This window comes from Telmatherina bonti (assembly GCF_933228915.1).
Source record: "Telmatherina bonti genome assembly, chromosome: 17".
NCBI classification, from domain to species: Eukaryota; Metazoa; Chordata; class Actinopteri; order Atheriniformes; family Telmatherinidae; genus Telmatherina; species Telmatherina bonti.
In genome coordinates this window covers 6,217,925-6,240,551 of record NC_136615.1, presented here as the reverse complement: position 1 = coordinate 6,240,551, position 22,627 = coordinate 6,217,925, and the positions used below count along the sequence as shown (strand labels likewise).

At 44.2% G+C, this 22,627-nt stretch overlaps 1 protein-coding gene across 1 annotated transcript; it reads left to right on the top strand.

Moving 5' to 3' along the window:
* Window positions 1–5,406: 5,406 nt before the first annotated feature.
* Window positions 5,407–22,602, top strand: LOC306768719 (cGMP-dependent protein kinase 1-like; the record flags this gene model as incomplete). The annotated part of the gene is made up of 20 exons (XM_079257136.1): window positions 5,407–5,623; window positions 6,993–7,107; window positions 7,992–8,058; window positions 8,132–8,231; window positions 12,319–12,432; window positions 15,860–15,965; window positions 16,045–16,108; window positions 16,191–16,268; window positions 17,979–18,073; window positions 18,204–18,269; window positions 18,350–18,424; window positions 20,047–20,143; window positions 20,220–20,359; window positions 21,235–21,324; window positions 21,510–21,651; window positions 21,735–21,898; window positions 22,022–22,144; window positions 22,213–22,275; window positions 22,345–22,411; window positions 22,488–22,602. 20 exons carry the CDS (start codon window positions 5,407–5,409, stop codon window positions 22,584–22,586), a joined length of 2,082 nt encoding a protein of 693 aa, XP_079113262.1. The 3' UTR covers window positions 22,587–22,602.
* Window positions 22,603–22,627: the final 25 nt, after the last annotated feature.

Here is a 22,627-nt window from a genome sequence, read left to right as displayed (position 1 = left end):
CAAAGACGGAAGATCTCGGAACAAAGACGGAAGATCTCGGAACAAAGACGGAAGATCTCGGAACAAAGACAGAAGATCTCAGAACAAAGACAGAAGATCTCAGAACAAAGACGGAAGATCTCGGAACAAAGACCGAAGATCACAGAAACAAAGACGGAAGATCACAGAAACAAAGACGGAAGATCTCGGAACAAAGACGGAAGATCTCGGAACAAAGACGGAAGATCTCAGAACAAAGACGGAAGATCACAGAAACAAAGACAGAAGATCTCAGAACAAAGACAGAAGATCTCGGAACAAAGACGGAAGATCTCGGAACAAAGACCGAAGATCACAGAAACAAAGACGGAAGATCACAGAAACAAAGACGGAAGATCTCGGAACAAAGACGGAAGATCTCGGAACAAAGACGGAAGATCTCAGAACAAAGACGGAAGATCACAGAAACAAAGACGGAAGATCTCGGAACAAAGACGGAAGATCTCGGAACAAAGACTGAAGATCTCAGAACAAAGACGGAAGATCACAGAAACAAAGACGGAAGATCTCGGAACAAAGACGGAAGATCTCGGAACAAAGACTGAAGATCTCAGAACAATGACGGAATATCTCAGTACAAAGACGGAAGATCTCGAAACAAAGACGGAAGATCTCGGAACAAAGACGGAAGATCTCAGAACAAAGACTGAAGATCTCGGAACAAAGACTGAAGATCTCAGAACAAAGACGGAATATCTCAGTACAAAGACGGAATATCTCAGAACAAAGACGGAATATCTCAGAACAAAGACGGAATATCTCAGTACAAAGACGGAATATCTCAGAACAAAGACGGAATATCTCAGAACAAAGACGGAAGATCTCAGAACAAAGACGGAAGATCTCGGAACAAAGACTGAAGATCACAGAAACAAAGACGGAAGATCTCGGAACAAAGACAGAAGATCTCGGAACAAAGACGGAAGATCTCGGAACAAATATGGAAGATCACAGAAACAAGGACGGAAGATCTCGGAACAAAGACGGAATATCTCGGAACAAAGACGGAAGATCTCAGAACAAAGACGGAATATCTCAGAACAAAGACTGAAGATCTCAGAACAAAGACGGAAAATCACAGAAACAAAGACGGAAGATCTCGGAACAAAGACGGAAGATCTCGGAACAAAGACAGATCTTGGAACAAAGACAGATCTTGGAACAAAGACGGAAGATCTCGGAACAAAGACGGAATATGTCGGAACAAAGACGGTAGGTCTCGGAACAAATATGGAAGATCTCGGAACAAAGGCGGAAGATCTCAGTACAAAGACGGAATATCTCAGTACAAAGACGGAAGATCTCGGAACAAAGACGGAAGATCTCAGTACAAAGACGGAAGATCTCAGTACAAAGACGGAAGATCTCAGTACAAAGACGGAAGATCTCGGAACAAAGACGGAAGATCTCGGAACAAAGACGGAAGATCTCGGAACAAATATGGAAGATCACAGAAACAAGGACGGAAGATCTCGGAACAAAGACGGAATATCTCGGAACAAAGACGGAAGATCTCAGAACAAAGACGGAATATCTCAGAACAAAGACTGAAGATCTCAGAACAAAGACGGAAAATCACAGAAACAAAGACGGAAGATCTCGGAACAAAGACGGAAGATCTCGGAACAAAGACAGATCTTGGAACAAAGACAGATCTTGGAACAAAGACGGAAGATCTCGGAACAAAGACGGAATATGTCGGAACAAAGACGGTAGGTCTCGGAACAAATATGGAAGATCTCGGAACAAAGGCGGAAGAGCTCAGTACAAAGACGGAATATCTCAGTACAAAGACGGAAGATCTCGGAACAAAGACGGAAGATCTCAGTACAAAGACGGAAGATCTCAGTACAAAGACGGAAGATCTCGGAACAAAGACGGAAGATCTCAGTACAAAGACGGAATATCTCAGAACAAAGACGGAAGATCTCAGAACAAAGACGGAATATCTCAGAACAAAGACTGAAGATGTCAGAACAAAGACGAAGATCACAGAAACAAAGACGGAAGATCTCGGAACAAAGACGGAAGATCTCGGAACAAAGACCGAAGATCACAGAAACAAAGACGGAAGATCTCGGAACAAAGACGGAAGATCTCGGAACAAAGACGGAATATCTCAGTACAAAGACGGAAGATCTCAGAACAAAGACGGAAGATCTCGGAACAAAGACGGAAGATCTCGGAACAAAGACAGAAGATCTCAGAACAAAGACAGAAGATCTCAGAACAAAGACGGAAGATCTCGGAACAAAGACCGAAGATCACAGAAACAAAGACGGAAGATCACAGAAACAAAGACGGAAGATCTCGGAACAAAGACGGAAGATCTCGGAACAAAGACGGAAGATCTCAGAACAAAGACGGAAGATCACAGAAACAAAGACGGAAGATCTCGGAACAAAGACGGAAGATCTCGGAACAAAGACTGAAGATCTCAGAACAAAGACGGAAGATCACAGAAACAAAGACGGAAGATCTCGGAACAAAGACGGAAGATCTCGGAACAAAGACTGAAGATCTCAGAACAATGACGGAATATCTCAGTACAAAGACGGAAGATCTCGAAACAAAGACGGAAGATCTCGGAACAAAGACGGAAGATCTCAGAACAAAGACTGAAGATCTCGGAACAAAGACTGAAGATCTCAGAACAAAGACTGAATATCTCAGTACAAAGACGGAATATCTCAGAACAAAGACGGAATATCTCAGAACAAAGACGGAAGATCTCAGAACAAAGACGGAAGATCTCGGAACAAAGACTGAAGATCACAGAAACAAAGACGGAAGATCTCGGAACAAAGACAGAAGATCTCGGAACAAAGACGGAAGATCTCGGAACAAATATGGAAGATCACAGAAACAAGGACGGAAGATCTCGGAACAAAGACGGAATATCTCGGAACAAAGACGGAAGATCTCAGAACAAAGACGGAATATCTCAGAACAAAGACTGAAGATCTCAGAACAAAGACGGAAAATCACAGAAACAAAGACGGAAGATCTCGGAACAAAGACGGAAGATCTCGGAACAAAGACAGATCTTGGAACAAAGACAGATCTTGGAACAAAGACGGAAGATCTCGGAACAAAGACGGAATATGTCGGAACAAAGACGGTAGGTCTCGGAACAAAGGCGGAAGATCTCAGTACAAAGACGGAATATCTCAGTACAAAGACGGAATATCTCAGTACAAAGACGGAAGATCTCGGAACAAAGACTGAAGATCTCAGTACAAAGACGGAAGATCTCAGTACAAAGACGGAAGATCTCAGTACAAAGACGGAAGATCTCGGAACAAAGACGGAAGATCTCGGAACAAAGACGGAAGATCTCGGAACAAATATGGAAGATCACAGAAACAAGGACGGAAGATCTCGGAACAAAGACGGAATATCTCGGAACAAAGACGGAAGATCTCAGAACAAAGACGGAATATCTCAGAACAAAGACTGAAGATCTCAGAACAAAGACGGAAAATCACAGAAACAAAGACGGAAGATCTCGGAACAAAGACGGAAGATCTCGGAACAAAGACAGATCTTGGAACAAAGACAGATCTTGGAACAAAGACGGAAGATCTCGGAACAAAGACGGAATATGTCGGAACAAAGACGGTAGGTCTCGGAACAAATATGGAAGATCTCGGAACAAAGGCGGAAGAGCTCAGTACAAAGACGGAATATCTCAGTACAAAGACGGAAGATCTCGGAACAAAGACGGAAGATCTCAGTACAAAGACGGAAGATCTCAGTACAAAGACGGAAGATCTCGGAACAAAGACGGAAGATCTCAGTACAAAGACGGAATATCTCAGAACAAAGACGGAAGATCTCAGAACAAAGACGGAATATCTCAGAACAAAGACTGAAGATGTCAGAACAAAGACGAAGATCACAGAAACAAAGACGGAAGATCTCGGAACAAAGACGGAAGATCTCGGAACAAAGACCGAAGATCACAGAAACAAAGACGGAAGATCTCGGAACAAAGACGGAAGATCTCGGAACAAAGACTGAAGATCTCAGTACAAAGACGGAAGATCTCGGAACAAATATGGAAGATCTCGGAACAAAGGCGGAAGATCTCAGTACAAAGATGGAATATCTCAGTACAAAGACGGAAGATATTGGAACAAAGACGGAAGATCACAGAAAAAAAGACTGAAGATCTCAGTACAAAGACGGAATATCTCAGTACAAAGACGGAAGATCTCAGAACAAAGACGGAATATCTCGGAACAAAGACTGAAGATCTCAGAACAAAGACTGAAGATCTCAGTACAAAGACGGAATATCTCGGAACAAAGACTGAAGATCTCAGAACAAAGACGGAATATCTCAGTACAAAGACGGAAGATCTTGGAACAAAGACGGAAGATCACAGAAAAAAAGACTGAAGATCTCAGAACAAAGACGGAATATCTCAGTACAAAGACGGAAGATCTCGGAACAAAGACCGAAGATCACAGAAACAAAGACGGAAGATCTCGGAACAAAGACTGAAGATCTCGGAACAAAGACTGAAGACCTTTGCTGGAGGAAATGGACAACGGTTCTGTGATGGTCGAGGACTGGATCATGTTCTGTGGGACCGGATCAGGTTCTGTTGGTTTGGATCAGGTTTCTGTGGGACCAGATCATGGTTCTGTGGGATCGGATCGTGGTTCTGTGGGATCAGATCAGGGTTCTGTGGGATCAGGTTAGGGTTCTGTGGGACTGAATCAGGTTCAGTGGGTCTGGATCAGGGTTCTGTGGGACCGGATCAGGTTGTGTGGGACTGGATTAGGGTTTTGTGGGATCTGGTCAGTGTTCTGTGGGTCTGGATCGGGTTGTGTGGTACTGGGTCAGGGTTCTGTGGCATCGGATCAGGGTTCTGTGGCATCGGATCAGGGTTCTGTGGGACTGGTTCAGGGTTCTGTGGGACCGGATCAGGTTCTGTGGGTCTGGATCAGGGTTCTGTGGGACCGGATCAGGGTTCTGTGGGATCTGGTCAGTGTTCTGTGGGTCTGGATTGGGTTGTGTGGTACTGGGTCAGGGTTCTGTGGCATCGGATCAGGGTTCTGTGGGATCGGATCAGGGTTTTGTGGGATCGGATCAGGGTTCTGTGGGATCGGATCAGGTTCTGTCAGAACACACAGACAGTTATTCATCATCAGCTGTTTTCGAGCAACCAGTTGTGTGGATGGATTCTTTCGCTGCTGTTCTCAGATGTTCCATCGAGTCTCTGCAGAACGTTTTCTCCTTTAGAACCGATGTTCCATTGTTTTCTGAGTAGTGTAACACCTTCAGCCACCGTATCACCTTTGTTACCTTCTACATCTTGTCTTCTCCAGTTTGTCTTACTGGTTAACGGATGTGTCCATGGCCATGTCCAAGGGTATCGGCACACTGCGAGACCTGCAGCTGGCTCTGCAGCTGAAGATCGAGGAGCTCCGACAGAGAGATGCTCTCATCGATGAGCTGGAACTGGAGCTGGACGCCAAGGATGATCTAATCCGGCAGCTGCAGATCAAGCTGGACAGACATCGTAACGTTGCTCAGAACGCTACGGCCAGCTCCAGTGAGACGGAAAACACAGGTGTGTCTGAGCCATAATATCCTGATCAATCTAATGTCAGATGAGAAAAAAATAATCTATTTCCTTCAGTGTCAATATGTAGATATAATTAAAGATCATCAGCATAGAAACGGATTATAATTAAAAACAAGTCGGTAATTACATGCAGTGATTAGTTTAAGGCTAAAATCTGTTTAAATAAAAAAATATTTAGGAAAAAGTCTTTTCATCTTCATGTCGTATAATCTGGTGTAGATCTCCGACGCTCTGCAGAGAACATATATCAGAAATAAAACGAATTAAATGTGACCTAAATGTTCCAACGGGTGCACAAAGCATCCAAAAGAGTAATATTAATTCGTGTTTTTCATTATACCAGTTATAAATGTTACACTAATCCAGTTTTTTATATCTAAATAATTAAAATTCACACGTCTGGTTCAGGTTCATTCTCCAATTGGTGATAAACACGTCACCAGCAGAAACAACAGTCTGTTTAAATGTTAAGAATTCTGTTTTGTCAAACTTTCTTGGTTGATTTATTGAGTCATTTTAGTCTTAACATGTTTAAAATGAAGCATTTGTGTTTTCATGACTCCCCACCCGACCCGGTGCCTCAGGCTTTAGACCATGTCCACATCAGCCTTTCTGATCCGAAACCGAGTCCGTTTGCTTGGAAAGACGCTTCGTTTGGGGAAATGTAAATGCGCCAAACGAATTCTGATTTGGACCAAAGAAGCGACTCGATCCGCCTACAAACGCAGGTCTCGGCCCGTTTCAATCGGACCAAATCCAGGAAGTGGACTACAAACCAAGTCCCTTCCTGCATGTGGCGTAGCGTTGCATTGTGGGTAAATCCATAGCGATGGCGTTAAGGGTCCTCTGCCTCGTCTGGTGTTCATACTGCGTCCATTGTTGCAGTGGATTTCTGCAGTATACTTGCATAAGACACAATAAAAACCCAAAACAGCCATAGTTTGGTCTCCATGTTTAACTGGCAGGTGGAGGAAACAGAGTTTTCTTCTTCCCGCCGGTCTGGTCCTCTCTTCTGATAAATACTAGTGCAGCGCCACCTCTGGTGGGAATGGGGAGATATTATTCTAATGGTTTGGCTGGTTTCACCAAAGTGCAGCGTGAACACGGTCCCCATGGATACACCCCCCTACAGCTGGACCTAGTCTCCGACCAGACCGAGTCCCCGACCGGACCGAGTCCCCGACCGGGCTGAGTCCCCAACCGGGGCGAGTCTAGCGGACTCTCCTGATGGGAATCCACCCTTAGAAAGTTGAACAGAACCAACAGAAAACACCATGTGAGTTTTGTTGCCTGTCAGTGATGATATGTCTGCATGTTAACTGTGGTTTCTAAGGATCTGCAATCCAGACTCCAGCAACTGCCGGTGAGCCTCAACGCACCAAGAGACAGGCCATCTCTGCAGAACCCACCCAGCTGGACCCCTCCCAGCTGACTGACGTCACCCTCGCCAGCTATCGCAAGAGCAAAGCGTGAGCACAGCATCCCTCACAAACTCGAGCTTCAACCTTCAGCTTCTCTGATTAGATTCAGCTGTAGGACACTTTTAGCCAACCTGTTTTAACCTGCTAATTCATGAGATGTTACCAGAAGACTGATGGAAGCAGCAACACAGCATCAGCACAGTGGAGGAAACAAGAGAAACTATTACAAAACTGTCATTTCTTAAAAGATCCTCCAAAACAATCCTGATTTTATGCCTGTTGGTGTTGACTTGTTCATCTTTTACTGCACCAAAACTTGGCTGGAAGAATTTTTAATCTCCACAAACTAAATAAAACAAGTAGAAAAACCAGGAAACTGAGATTGTTCCAGAGAAAGATCCTATGTAATGTGAGATTTGATAAGAAAAGCAGCAGTAGACAAAAAGCACTCGCTGTGCAACAATTCCTGAAAGGTGTGGCTGAATTTTAGACTGGACTCACGTGTTTTTTACGGTTATTTTACTGTGTAAAAGTAAAAAATTGTAAGCATGAAAGTAGGAAATACCTTAACATTTCTCAGGATAAAGATTTAATATATGATTGTACTCTACTGTGAACATTCTGCGGGAAAACACCCAAAAAGTCTTCAAATCTCATGTAAGACTAAACCCCGTTTAGATTAATCTAGAAGCCACAGTCTCAGTCGGACCGTCAACCCTCTTCTTTAGTCAACCCTCTTCTTTAGTCAGACTTCACACCAAACTAGCTGGATGTTCAGGTCTCTCATGGGACGAATGTGATCATACCGTCTCATGTTTGTGTTTCATGTTTGTTCAGATTCATAGAGAAGGTGACCCGACGTGTGCGCGGCGTCCTTTCTCAGCTGCATTTGGTCATTTCTGATCAGGAACAATGTTTTTCTGCTTGTTCAGGTCCACTGAGCTGATCCAGAGGGCTCTGATGGACAATGACTACATGAAACATCTGGAACACGGACAGGTAACCCCAACATGAATGCTGCCTTTCATTCATCATACGATGTCCTGACGTGACCGTCCCCTGCCGTGTGCAGATCCTCACCATCACGGACTGCATGTATCCCACCGGTTTGGAAAAAGGCTGCTGTGTGATCCAGGAGGGCGACGTGGGCTCGACGGTCTACGTTCTGGAGGGTGAGGCTCTCTGAGTGAATGCATGAGCAGAGGCGCAGATGTGATTAAAATCACATACACTTCTCCATTTTCTTTGAGTTTTGCCCCTAAATGTTTCATTTGATGAGAAAAAGGATTAAAACCTCCAAACTAAGAGGAAGAAGAAGGAATTCTGATTTCCAGTCAGCACTGCGAGGCATGTTCAGCTCACAGGAACCAAAGTGAAACGGGGAATTGGACTGATATGGACTGACAGCCCATTTGTCTGAGCTGCACAAGATAAAACAGTCAAGCAAAGTAACCGGAGGATGGCGGGGAGCGTCTGCAGAAGGGAAAATGGAGAGCACATTTTATGCCAGGAGCGAGGCGTCTTTACTGGGAGGTCATTGTCTGGTCTGGGATTCCTGCGTGGAGAAAGAAAAGCTGTTGGTTTGAAGCTTCAGTCTGGTTTTTATATGTAGACAAAGTCAAAACCAACAAGTATGAAGGAAAATAGTCACGTTGATCAATCTAACATCTCAGCTCTTAATGAAACACTTTTTGCTGATTGGCTGACTACAGGATGGAGCAGCTTCATGTGACCGGCTGGAGAAGTGGAGCACCGGCTGAACTCTGATGTGGATCTGGATGGTTTGTTTTAAAACTGTGAAGTAGAGCACTGCCCTCGACAGGGGATGAAGAGTTGCATGTTTATTTTTATCCTGGCAGCATCTGAATGGAGTGACATGAAGTTTAAGTAACACACTCATGATGCCCAGATGGAGAGCTGGAATACATTTGATCAGTGGGAATGCATCCTTCGCTCCATGACTCCTCGACTTTATACTTTGTTGATAAAACATGGTTTAACCTCCACAGCCTACCTGAGTCCTGCTGCTGACCATGTCCATCCCTTTCTGAGCACAATGTAGCATCTTCTGATGGAAACTTCCAGCAGGATGATGCACCATGTCACAAAGCTCACATCATCTCCACCATGATGATGAGTTCACTGTCCTCCAACGGCTCCACAGTCACCAGATCTACATCCAGCAGAGCAGCTTTAGGAGATTCTCATCATGATGTGGTGGAACGGGAGATTCTCATCATGATGTGGTGGAACGGGAGATTCTCATCATGTTGAGGTGGAACAGGAGATTCTCATGGTGATGAGGTGGAACAGGAGATTCTCATGGTGATGAGGTGGAACGGGAGATTCTCATGGTGATGAGGTGGAACGGGAGATTCTCATGGTGATGAGGTGGAACAAGAGATTCTCATCATGATGAGGTGGAACGGGAGATTCTCATGGTGATGAGGTGGAACGGGAGATTCTCATGGTGATGTGGTGGAACAGGAGATTCTCATGGTGATGAGGTGGAACGGGAGATTCTCATGGTGATGAGGTGGAACGAGAGATTCTCATGGTGATGAGGTGGAACGGGAGATTCTCATCATGATGAGGTGGAACGGGAGATTCTCATGGTGATGAAGTGGAACAGGAGATTCTCATGGTGATGAGGTGGAACAAGAGATTCTCATCATGATGAGGTGGAACGGGAGATTCTCATGGTGATGAGGTGGAACGGGAGATTCTCATGGTGATGAAGTGGAACGGGAGATTCTCATGGTGATGAGGTGAAAAGGGAGATTCTCATGGTGATGAAGTGGAACGGGAGATTCTCATGGTGATGAGGTGGAACAAGAGATTCTCATGGTGATGAAGTGGAACAAGAGATTCTCATGGTGATGAAGTGGAACAAGAGATTCTCATGGTGATGAGGTGGAACGGGAGATTCTCATGGTGATGAGGTGAAACGGGAGATTCTCATCATGATGAGGTGAAACGGGAGATTCTCATGGTGATGAGGTGAAACGGGAGATTCTCATGGTGATGAAGTGGAACGGGAGATTCTCATGGTGATGAAGTGGAACGGGAGATTCTCATGGTGATGAGGTGAAACGGGAGATTCTCATGGTGATGAAGTGAAACGGGAGATTCTCATGGTGATGAGGTGAAACGGGAGATTCTCATGGTGATGAAGTGGAACGGGAGATTCTCATCATGATGAGGTGAAACGGGAGATTCTCATGGTGATGAAGTGGAACAGGAGATTCTCATGGTGATGAAGTGGAACAGGAGATTCTCATGGTGATGAGGTGAAACGGGAGATTCTCATGGTGATGAAGTGGAACAGGAGATTCTCATGGTGATGAGGTGGAACGGGAGATTCTCATCATGATGAGGTGAAACGGGAGATTCTCATGGTGATGAAGTGGAACGGGAGATTCTCATCATGATGAGGTGAAACGGGAGATTCTCATGGTGATGAAGTGGAACAGGAGATTCTCATGGTGATGAAGTGGAACAGGAGATTCTCATGGTGATGAGGTGAAACGGGAGATTCTCATGGTGATGAAGTGGAACAGGAGATTCTCATGGTGAAGAGGTGGAACGGGAGATTCTCATGGTGATGAAGTGGAACAAGAGATTCTCATGGTGATGAGGTGGAACGGGAGATTCTCATGGTGATGAAGTGGAACGGGAGATTCTCATGGTGATGAGGTGGAACGGGAGATTCTCATGGTGATGAGGTGGAACGGGAGATTCTCATGGTGATGAGGTGGAATGGGAGATTCTCATGGTGATGAGGTGGAACGGGAGATTCTCATGGTGATGAGGTGGAACGGGAGATTCTCATGGTGATGAAGTGGAACAGGAGATTCTCATGGTGATGAGGTGAAACGGGAGATTCTCATGGTGATGAAGTGGAACAGGAGATTCTCATGGTGATGAGGTGGAACGGGAGATTCTCATCATGATGAGGTGAAACGGGAGATTCTCATGGTGATGAAGTGGAACGGGAGATTCTCATCATGATGAGGTGAAACGGGAGATTCTCATGGTGATGAAGTGGAACAGGAGATTCTCATGGTGATGAAGTGGAACAGGAGATTCTCATGGTGATGAGGTGAAACGGGAGATTCTCATGGTGATGAAGTGGAACAGGAGATTCTCATGGTGATGAGGTGGAACGGGAGATTCTCATGGTGATGAAGTGGAACAAGAGATTCTCATGGTGATGAGGTGGAACGGGAGATTCTCATGGTGATGAAGTGGAACGGGAGATTCTCATGGTGATGAGGTGGAACGGGAGATTCTCATGGTGATGAGGTGGAACGGGAGATTCTCATGGTGATGAGGTGGAATGGGAGATTCTCATGGTGATGAGGTGGAACGGGAGATTCTCATGGTGATGAGGTGGAACGGGAGATTCTCATGGTGATGAAGTGGAACAAGAGATTCTCATGGTGATGAGGTGGAACGGGAGATTCTCATGGTGATGAAGTGGAACGGGAGATTCTCATGGTGATGAGGTGGAACGGGAGATTCTCATGGTGATGAGGTGGAACGGGAGATTCTCATGGTGATGAGGTGGAACGGGAGATTCTCATGGTGATGAGGTGGAATGGGAGATTCTCATGGTGATGTGGTGGAACGGGAGATTCTCATGGTGATGAAGTGGAACGGGAGATTCTCATGGTGATGAGGTGGAACGGGAGATTCTCATGGTGATGAGGTGGAACAGGAGATTCTCATGGTGATGAGGTGGAACGAGAGATTCTCATCATGATGAGGTGGAACGGGAGATTCTCATCATGATGAGGTGGAACGGGAGATTCTCATGGTGATGAGGTGGAACGAGAGATTCTCATCATGATGAGGTGGAATGGGAGATTCTCATGGTGATGTACAGCAACTGTGTGATGCTCCATGTCCTATTGGAGAAAATCTCTGAGGAATGTTTCCACATCTTTGAATCGATCACTTGAAGAGTAAAGACAGATTTTGGGGAACCTGGGAATCCGTCTCGGTACCAGAAGCTGGACCTGATGAAGAGGATGGTGAATGAAAACATGGTCAGTTTTAAGTGTAAAGTTGTACTTGACAAAAATGTCAAAGTACTGTTTCTTATAAATGTCTTTGTTATGGATTCAGACCATCATCCTCGGCTCTGATTATATGTGAAGTTATGAAGGTAAATATGTGTTTCATCACATTAATTCATTATTGATCAGAGTGTGTGTTCGTGTGTGTGTGTGTGTGTGTGTGTGTGTGTGTCTGCAGAGGGTTTGGTGGATGTGACTAAACAGGGAAACAAAGTGTGCACGATCGGACCAGGAAAGGTGTTTGGAGAGCTCGCCATCCTGTACAACTGCACCCGCACAGCGAGTGTAACAGGTACACACACACACACACACACACACACACACACACACACACACACACACACACACACACACACACGCTTTTACACACCTCATCCAGCAACGCAGGTGTCCTCACCGACAAGCCCATCACTCTGGAAGGCTTACCGTTTTCTCACCACAGTGTGATCGTTCACGTCACCGGAGTATCAAAATAAATGCCTGTTATTACCGAGCGGCCGTCCCATCGGTGAAGGTCACCTCCGTCTTCATGACGGGAATCTCAGCAGCATCCTGCTTCACGTGAACACAGGAAAACCTGGAGAGTCTGCTCCATGTGGCTTCACACTCACACCTCAGCAGCACGGTGTGTCTTTCTGCAGTTTAATCACAGAGAACAACCAGAAATGTTTCAAGCTGAACCTGACTCAACCTGGAATGTGTAATAAATCATTTTATCATCTTTATTCTGGTTATGGACGGATCTGGATGCTACCGAACAGTTTCATTGTGTTTTCTACATGCCCTGCAGCAAACCCAGCCAGGAGATGGTAAATCTGATGTTCTGAGACAATATCAGAAAACAAAGAGCATTCAAATAATTACTTCTTTGAAAATCAGCTAAATGGGTCACTTTTCTAAAACAATTTAAACTGTTTCACAATAAAATCTGATTTACTTTGGACAAAGTGGGGTTAGAAAATGATCAAAGCTGGTTAGAAAATGTTCTTGGCTCTAATAAATACTGGCTTCTGCGCTGTGAGAGGAGTATTATTTTAATCCACACAGCGAGGAAAGATGCTGCAAGATGAAAATTTATTGTATAAATGTGAAGAAAAAATTCTGATCTGATGTCAGACACACGGAGTCGGTCAGAGAAAGTCCAAACATCTGAAAATGCACATTTTTCTTCATAAGGACTCATCAGATTGAGTTAGTGTGGTGGAAATTATACACATAGCATAGTTTTAATGTGTTACTCATTTATTAAGGTTCTTTTATGGAGTACAAAATATAATAATAAATATATTCTGCATCGTTTAGAGTAGTTTAGGAGATTCATGCATAAAACTAAATGTTCTGTTCAAGGCCTGTTTTCAGCCTTCGACTGTTGTTATCTTCAGGCTGGCAGTTGTGACTAGTGCTGCCAGGCAGAGGTTGTTTGTGTTTGGCTAAAGAACGCTGTAACACGCGAAGCAGGGAGCAGAGCTCTCCAGACCTCTCGTTTGCAACTACTGTGTATTGTCAATAAACTGGACCGAACACAGTTGATTTCTAAATTTATTTTCCATCAGATAAATTCCACAACAGTTGGAATGACATGTGCAGCCCTTTGCGACAATTCAGTGCAGAATAAGCTGCGTCCAAGAGAAAAGATTTAATAGCAAACCTCTTCAACATGTCAGGTTTGTCCCTGTTGATGCAGTTTCCTTCACCTCTCTGCCCCCCCATGAGATTTACTTTTCCTGCTGAAAGCAGATCTTCACATAAAAAAATGTTTCTAAGTGATTTCTGTCGTTTTTTTCTCCAGTCATTTTTGTACAACGTTCACATCTTTGCCAGTGAAGAGCATTTCTTTAGTTGCTGTCCCTTCTGCACCTTCTCTCGCCTCCGTCTGCTGCTTTCAGTCTGCCTTTGTGCTGCTCAGTGTCCTTCATGCCAGTGAAAGGAGATGTTTCTAAAAGCTGCAGACATGCGCTTTGTAAATCAGTCAATGGTCGATTCAGGAGAAGAGCAAAGCAACAAAAGCAAAGTAAAAAATTAAGCAGCTGAAGTTTAACGCAGAAAACCAGTGAAAGAGGTCTGTTCTGATGAAGGGCTTTTATAAATGTGTGTGCTGACCGTATAAACTCTGAAAACTCATTTTAATCATGTTATTTTCCTTCCATAAAGACTCCAGTCCAGTCCAAAGACAGCTGCTCCCATTATGTAAAATGAGCTCCCTTTGTTTTGACCAATCAGAGCAGATCGAGGTTGTTCAAATATTCATCGTGGTCCCAGCGTGGGATAATGCCGAGTGGAGAATTGGTGTATACGTGTGTGTGTGTGTGTGTGTGTGTGTGTGTGTGTGGGAGGGAAGGTCAGCCAGGCTGTAGAAAGCGATAGTAAACATGTAAATAAGCATGATAGATGTGGGTTGACGCCAGATGTTGCTGTGGCAACACAGAGGCAAGACAGTGAAGCGGAGTGAAGCAGTAAGCGGTCACCTGTTGGATTGTTTGTTATAATATCTGAGCGATCCAAAGAGCTGATGCTGGACGACCGCAGCAGGATGAAGCTGGCCGGCAAATTAAAGATTTGATGGACTTTTTCCAAATATTTCTCTCTGATAAAGCCGCGGGTGGGCGTGCACATGAACCGCTTTGTCATGACGACCAGTTTCTACTGAGACTGGACATTTTGACCCAACAACGTCATATGATGACTAATACCCGTAGACTGTGTTAAAGATGGGCCGAGCTTCCGCAATGTCACCTGCAGGTTTCTGAAAAGCTGAATTGAAGCTCATAGGGTGGTTCCCACTGTCGCCATCTTATGCGTGCCATCTCTTCCGGAAAATCTGGGCAAAGAGGTGGAGCTGAAAGGTGGGTCGTTAGCGTGGGGTGGAAGGCTGCTTGTTGCTAAAAGCTAGTAAACCAGCTAACAGAGGTAGGCAGGCTAAAGCTGAGCCCTACTGTTGACTTAAAACCACTGCTACACTCTGCCTTTTTGCAGCAGGAGATTGGGTACCTGTCAATCAAAAGGACACGCCCTAATCATGACCAATTTTGAGATTAAATTATTTCTATACGGATGAGTTATAAAAATAAATTCACTCCCCCACAGTTGACATGAAGGTAAACCAAACCTATTAAACCTAAAATTGGATAGCAAGCTGTAAACTCTTTGGGGGCCCCTAGTGGATGAGGAGGGAACTGCAATTTTTGGCCTCACTTGTACCCGGCAGAGGTTGCCGTTAGGTTATACCAGTGTTTCTCAGCTCCAGTTCTCAGGCCCCCCTGCCCTGCCTGTTTCATGATATCCTCCAAAGCACCTGAGTCAGATTATTGAACTTCCTCATCCAGTTCTTTGCAGCCTGTTAACAATCTTTTATTTCATTCAGGTGTGTTAAAGTAGGGTTGCCTTTAAAACATGCAGGGCAGGGGGGCCTGAGGACTGGAACTGAGAAACACTGGGTTATACCAACATCATAGGGTGCAAAAATTACTGACACCTCGTGGTAAAGATGGACATTGCATGTTTTAAATGTATGGTGGCCGTCAGTGGCCAAAATTCTTCCAGACACAGATGTTTTCATGTGTGAGTGGATCCAGGGGCCTCAGGCGCATCGCTGACATCCTGAAACCTGTAATATAGATTTAAAAAATCCTCTTATCTGCTGGGTAAAGATGAGTGAATTATGATTTAAATATTCAGATCAATGCTGCTGGTGAAGATAAACATTTTCTGATCATCTTCAGCATTGACGGACATCAAGCTCTGGGCCATTGACCGCCAGTGCTTCCAGACCATCATGATGAGAACTGGTCTCATCAAGCTGTCCCAGTACACAGACTTCCTGCGCAGGTATCACCTCGTCACATCGCAGTTTCCAGCTGTCTTCAGGAGATTGTATCACATCTCTCACTCTGAACCCTCCTCGCAGCGTTCCTTCCTTCCAGACGCTACCTGAGGACGTCCTCAGTAAGCTAGCCGACGCTTTGGAAGAGGTGAGAACTTCATTTTCCTGCTCTTCAGGTCCTCCCTCTGAGCGTTCAGGAATCAAATTAACTCTCCTCTTCTGCCTGCCAGACTCTTTACAGAGACGGAGAGTACATCATCCGTCAGGGAGCTTCTGGAGACACATTCTTCATCATCAGCGAAGGGCAGGCGAGTCTCTCCACACTGACCAAAAGCATGAGCGCTTACGAGAAGTTAGCCAAAAATATCTAAACATGAAAATAAATTCTGCAAATCGAGCTGAAAATGAAGCTGGAAAAGAGAATCAATGCAGAAAAAACTGATACACTGTGATCGACCATCATGATGGATGAAATGCAGTTTAACTTGTACATAAATAAAATCCTGCAGAAAACATTCCAGTCAAACACGTTTGGGTGCGAATCTGCAAACTGCAGAGCTGAACTGAGTCGCTCCTTGTTGGTCGTTGCTCAAGCTCAGAGATAAGGTCAAGTATTTCTCCCTAAAAAATACAAAAGCAGATTAAAAAAAGATATTGAATAAAAATAAATCAAAGGATTCCTCCTCTGTCACGCCTTTTTGGCCTTGATAATTCATGTGATTCAGACTCTCCAACAAACACGAGCAGAAGACGCAGCATTATCTGGTCTTCTGACGTGTCTAATGACGTGTCAAAACTGCTGTAACAGATTTTTTAAATCATATTTTAATTCAGATACATGTGGGACATACATACACATACATTTACATACATATGAGACATATTATAATGAAGTTGTGACGATATGCTTTTTTCCTGATTTGATTCAATTCCTATTTTTTTGGGTGACGATTTGATTTCAATTACGATTCTCACAATTCTTCCATGTTGCTGATTTTTGTAGATTAAAAACAAAAAAAAAGTAAAAAACAGTTTTTTGCTTGTTGTTTTTCTTTATTTCAGTGATTATAAAAAAACAACACAGACCATCATTTTATAATGTCCGAGAAGACAAGTAAAAAAAATCAATAGAGACAATAAAAATGACAAAAATTTATGGTGGATTAATTTTATTTGAAAAAAAAAATCAATTTACAAAAAAAATCTATTTTAAAATTGTGAAGAAATAAAATCTGGATTTCCAATTATTCATTTTTCCCACCCCTGTTATAATATGTCCCATTCTGTTTCAACATAACCTATGTTGAACCATATAAACAATGCAAAACTTTTAGTAGATTATTGATTTTGATTCCCTGATGATTCAAACTGTCCAACCACCCAATCTTCAGGTGTCGTGTTTAATTTAGCGACAAGCTTGAGTTGGACAGACAGAAAGGTGCTCAGATGTTACACAAACCTGAATATACAATTAGGGTTATGGTTAATTTATGTTTATTTCATTTATCTGTTTGATATTTGGTTGCTTTGTTCATGGAAAAGCAGGTTTGTGGGTATATTAAGATTTTTTCTTTGCATCTCACAGTTCTGTGGTACTGGCGATCCAACTGGAGCTTTACTTTCAGACATTATGAGACCATTGAACCATGAATCACTCAAATTTTTGACTAAATCTGTTTTTAAAAAAAAAAAAAAAATGTTTGTCTTGTCCTAAATGTAAGATTTCAATGTTTATTTTAATCGACGAGCAATGAATGCATCGGTCTGTCACAGAGCTGATTTTAGTGGTGGATAGTAAGCATATATTTTCTAAAAATTAAACTTCATACATCCCATAATATAAAGTTATGTTTTGCATTTGCTGTTGATTTAATAAAGAAAAACTAAAAGAAAGGATGGGGTGGGCACCACCACAAAGCAGTTGGGCTTAGGGCCCCCAAATGCCTGGCAGCGGCCCTGGCCGAGTCGCTGTTTAATTGGCCTTATAAATGAAGTAGTCTGTGTGACCCCACCCACAGGTCAGAGTTTTTCAGCAGGTGTGGAGCAGTGACGAGCAGGTGACGGTGAAGACGCTTTCCAAAGGGGACTGGTTTGGAGAGCAGGCACTGAAAGGGTGAAACACAACAATAATCAATACTTCTCTGCATGTATAACAAGTTAATTGATCATGTGCACAAAAAAAAACAAGTAAATATGTCTAAAAGGAGTAAAAGAGGATTCAGTGCTTGTTTCCTGTGCTGCAGCGAGGACGTCCGCACCGCCAGCATCACGGCTGTGGGAGACGTCACATGTCTGGTCATCGACCGAGAGTGAGTCAGGATCTTTGTTCAGCGTGAATCTTCAATTTGAAACGCTGATTCTTCCTCAAAGAGGCTTCTGTGTGTCTCAGGTCCTTCAAACAGCTGATTGGAGGACTGGATGGAGGAAGCGACGCGCAGCTGCACGCCAATGACGTCAACGCCACGTGAGTTGAGAGGACTGTGCTTCACATTCAGGAGGTTCATGCAAGAGCTGCTGCAGATGAATGCATCAAGAAAGTTGACCTCAGTTTGTAAGGCGTTGCCATGGAGATCATCAGGCTGTTTACAGGAATGGACAACAGCAACTCTGAATAAGCCCAGATATGTGAAAGAGAAAAACGCAGAGCGCCGACCTCTGTCTCTTGTAGTGATGTAAAGTTTCTCCTGTTCTGAGTAGTGGCATCCAGAATGTTGTTCCCATTCTGGATGGGAGTATCCAGAATGTTGTTCCTGTTCTGGATGGTAGTATCCAGAATTTTGTTCCTGTTCTGGATAGTAGTATCCAGAATGTTGTTCCTGTTCTGGATGGTAGTATCCAGAACGTTGTTCCTGTTCTGGATAGTAGTATCCAGAATGTTGTTCCTGTTCTGGATGGTAGTATCCAGAATGTTGTTCCTGTTCTGGATAGTAGTATCCAGAATGTTGTTCCTGTTCTGGATGGTAGTATCCATAACGTTGTTCCTGTTCTGGACGGTAGTATCCAGAATGTTGTTCCTGTTCTGGATGGTAGTATCCAGAATGTTGTTCCTGTTCTGGATGGTAGTATCCAGAATTTTGTTCCTGTTCTGGATAGTAGTATCCAGAATGTTGTTCCTGTTCTGGATGGTAGTATCCATAACGTTGTTCCTGTTCTGGACGGTAGTATCCAGAATGTTGTTCCTGTTCTGGATGGTAGTATCCAGAATGTTGTTCCTGTTCTGGATGGTAGTATCCAGAATGTTGTTCCTGTTCTGGATGGTAGTATCCATAACGTTGTTCCTGTTCTGGACGGTAGTATCCAGAATGTTGTTCCTGTTCTGGATGGTAGTATCCAGAATGTTGTTCCTGTTCTGGATGGTAGTATCCAGAATGTTGTTCCTGTTCTGGATGGTAGTATCCAGAATGTTGTTCCTGTTCTGGACGGTAGTATCCAGAATGTTGTTCCTGTTCTGGATGGTAGTATCCAGAATGTTGTTCCTGTTCTGGATGGTAGTATCCATAACGTTGTTCCTGTTCTGGACGGTAGTATCCAGAATGTTGTTCCTGTTCTGGATGGTAGTATCCAGAATGTTGTTCCTGTTCTGGATGGTAGTATCCAGAATGTTGTTCCTGTTCTGGATGGTAGTATCCAGAACGTTCTTCCTGTTCTGGATGGTAGTATCCAGAATGTTGTTCCTGTTCTGGATGGTAGTATCCAGAATTTTGGCGGGATCATCATTTATCTTTGATATCTTGGAAAACCTGTTGGGAACTCCTGGATTTTCGCACCATGTTCTCACTATGTCTGCATGGAGTTTCATGCAGACATACTGAAAATTGTTCAAACAACGTGTCTGCTGAAACGTTTCCCCGGCAACATGTCACTCACTCAGTTAACTGGTTTCACCACTAGGGGGAGCTATTGCAGAATAAGATGAACTGAATCCAATCAAAGGCCATCTGATGACAAGTTCAACCAACACGTTACAACTGGAACTACTTTCCATGAAGAAATAGTCCCAGATGTGGATGCCTCAGTAAACCATGTCAACATTATTTCCACCCTGACTAAAACAAACTTATTTGGCGTCTTTCTTTCTCTCAGCAGACGACAAGCAGAAGCAGATTTAGTCTCCAGCATTTCGCTCAGCGACTTGAGGATCGTCTCCACTCTCGGGCTGGGTGGCTTCAGTCGTGTGGAGCTGGTGAGCGTCTACACCACCATCTGAAGATGTTTCTGATGGATAACTGCAGTGTGTGTGTGTCTGTGTGTGTTTTTAGGTTCAGTTAAGGAGTGATCCCAGTCGCTCATTTGCTCTGAAGGTGTTGAAGAAGCAACACATCGTGAACACCAGCCAGCAGGGCCACATCCTGTCTGAGCGCAGCATCATGATGGAGGTTCACAGCCCTTTCATTATCAGGTCAGTTCTGGTCACGCACCATGGTTTATGAGCATAAAAATTCTAAATATTGGATGTGAAAATATCTGAATCTTTACATACAGAGGATAACATGGTTTCTGGTGGATTTGGTTCACTACTGTAAAAAAGCACTTACATGGCCAATGCTCAGGTGAGTCATGGAGATGATTTTAGTGAATTTAAAGGGTTAAAATACCTCAAAATATTTTAATATTTGTTCCTGGAGACTCTGCTGTTTAACGTTGACATGTTTCCACCGACACAACTCATAAACAACCACCGTAGTTAGCACAGCTATGCTGATGACACACAGACTTATATTACAATGTCCCCAGGAGACCGAGGACCTGTCCAGGATCTTAGTAAATACATTGAGTAGATTAATGACTCAATGTGTCTACACTTTCTTCAGCTAAACAAAAACACAACTGAGGTGATCGTCATTGGAGCCAAAGAGAAACGATAAAGGTCACCAGCTTCATTCTTTGCACCTAAAAACCACCAACCAGGCTAGAAATCTGGGTGTAATCATGGAGTCTTACCTAAAAACCACCAACCAAGCCAGAAATCTGGGTGTAGTCATGGATTCAGACCTAAAAACCACCAACCAGGTCAGACATCTGGGTGTAGTCATGGGTTTGTACCAAAAAAAAAACACCAACCAGGCCAGAAATCTGGGTGTGATCATGGATTTGGACCTAAAAACCACCAACCGGGCCAGAAATCTGGGTGTGATCATAGATTAAGACCTAAAAACCACCAACCGGGCCAGAAATCTGGGTGTGATCATAGATTAAGACCTAAAAACCACCAACCAGGCCAGAAATCTGGGTGCATTGTTTATGTCATTGGGTTCTTTCTGGCTTTTCTTGTAGGTTGTATCGAACTTTCAGAGACTCCAAGTATCTCTTCATGCTGTTGGAGGCTTGCCTTGGAGGTGAACTGTGGTCGCTTCTTCGAGACAGGTGTGTGAGGCAGGTGTGTGAGACAGGTGTGTTACCTGCTTCATGCGATTGGATCAATAATGTTATATATATTTATCAGAACTGAAGTGGTTTTGCAGCTTTTCACTCGATGACACACATCATGTCAGACCAGTAAACATCTGGGGGTTGGATTGTACAAGAAGCTCTAAGTCTCCCTGTTTCAGGGGCTCGTTTGATGACGGCACCACTCGCTTCTACACGGCCTGTGTTATCGAGGCTCTGGCCTACCTTCACTCCAAAGGAATCATCTACAGAGACCTCAAGCCTGAGAACATCATCCTGGACCACAGAGGATACGCCAAGCTGGTGCAGATGTCTCCTCCAGATACATGAAAAGGTGGAAATGTTGGAAACCAAACCTTAAATGTGGCGTTGCTTCCTCTCTGTAGGCTGACTTTGGCTTTGCTAAGAAGGTTGGTCTGGGTAAGAAAACTTGGACGTTTTGCGGGACACCTGAGTACGTCGCCCCTGAGATTATCCTGAACAAAGGCCACGACAGTTCGGCCGACTGCTGGTCGATGGGAATTCTGGTGTTTGAGCTGCTCAGTGGAAGGTACGACAATTAAACTTAATTTATGGACAGTTTGGAGCCGGAATGACGGAATGATGTGTTGCTGTTGGTTACCTATCTCTGAGCCTTTCCAGGTAAAACTTTTTGGCCTCTTTCGGTCTGCAGTCCTCCGTTTTCAGGCTCCGATCCCATGAAGACCTACAACAGCATCCTGAGGGGCATCGACATGATCGAATTCCCCAAGAAGATCACCAAGAGCGCCACCAACCTCATCAAGCGGCTCTGCAGGTTCTCCTGAGCTGTGCAGGTTCTGTCCAATGTTGTTCTCCGTTGCTAATGGTGTGTTTGTGTCTCAGGGACAATCCGTCAGAGAGGCTCGGCAACCAGAAGAATGGAGTGAAAGACGTCCAGAAACACAAGTGAGCCAGATCGTCTGCTGTGCTTTGTCGTTAAAGCTGTTGTCATGGCAACTTGTGTTTGTGCTTCAGGTGGTTTGAGGGGTTCAACTGGGATGGTCTGCGGCACGGAAGCATAGAGCCTCCATTCACACCGTCGGTGGGTATCCATCAGGGTGTTGGCAAGGTGGCGGTGTGCCAATGGGAGTGTTAACGTCCTACGATTCTCCCCGCAGGTGGACGGACCGTTAGATAGCAGCAACTTCGACTACTTCCCACAGGACAAAGGGGAACCTCCTCCTGATGAGGAGTCCGGCTGGGACGTCGACTTTTAACACGACGGGATGAGGAGCGTCCAGCGGCGGAGACACCGGTC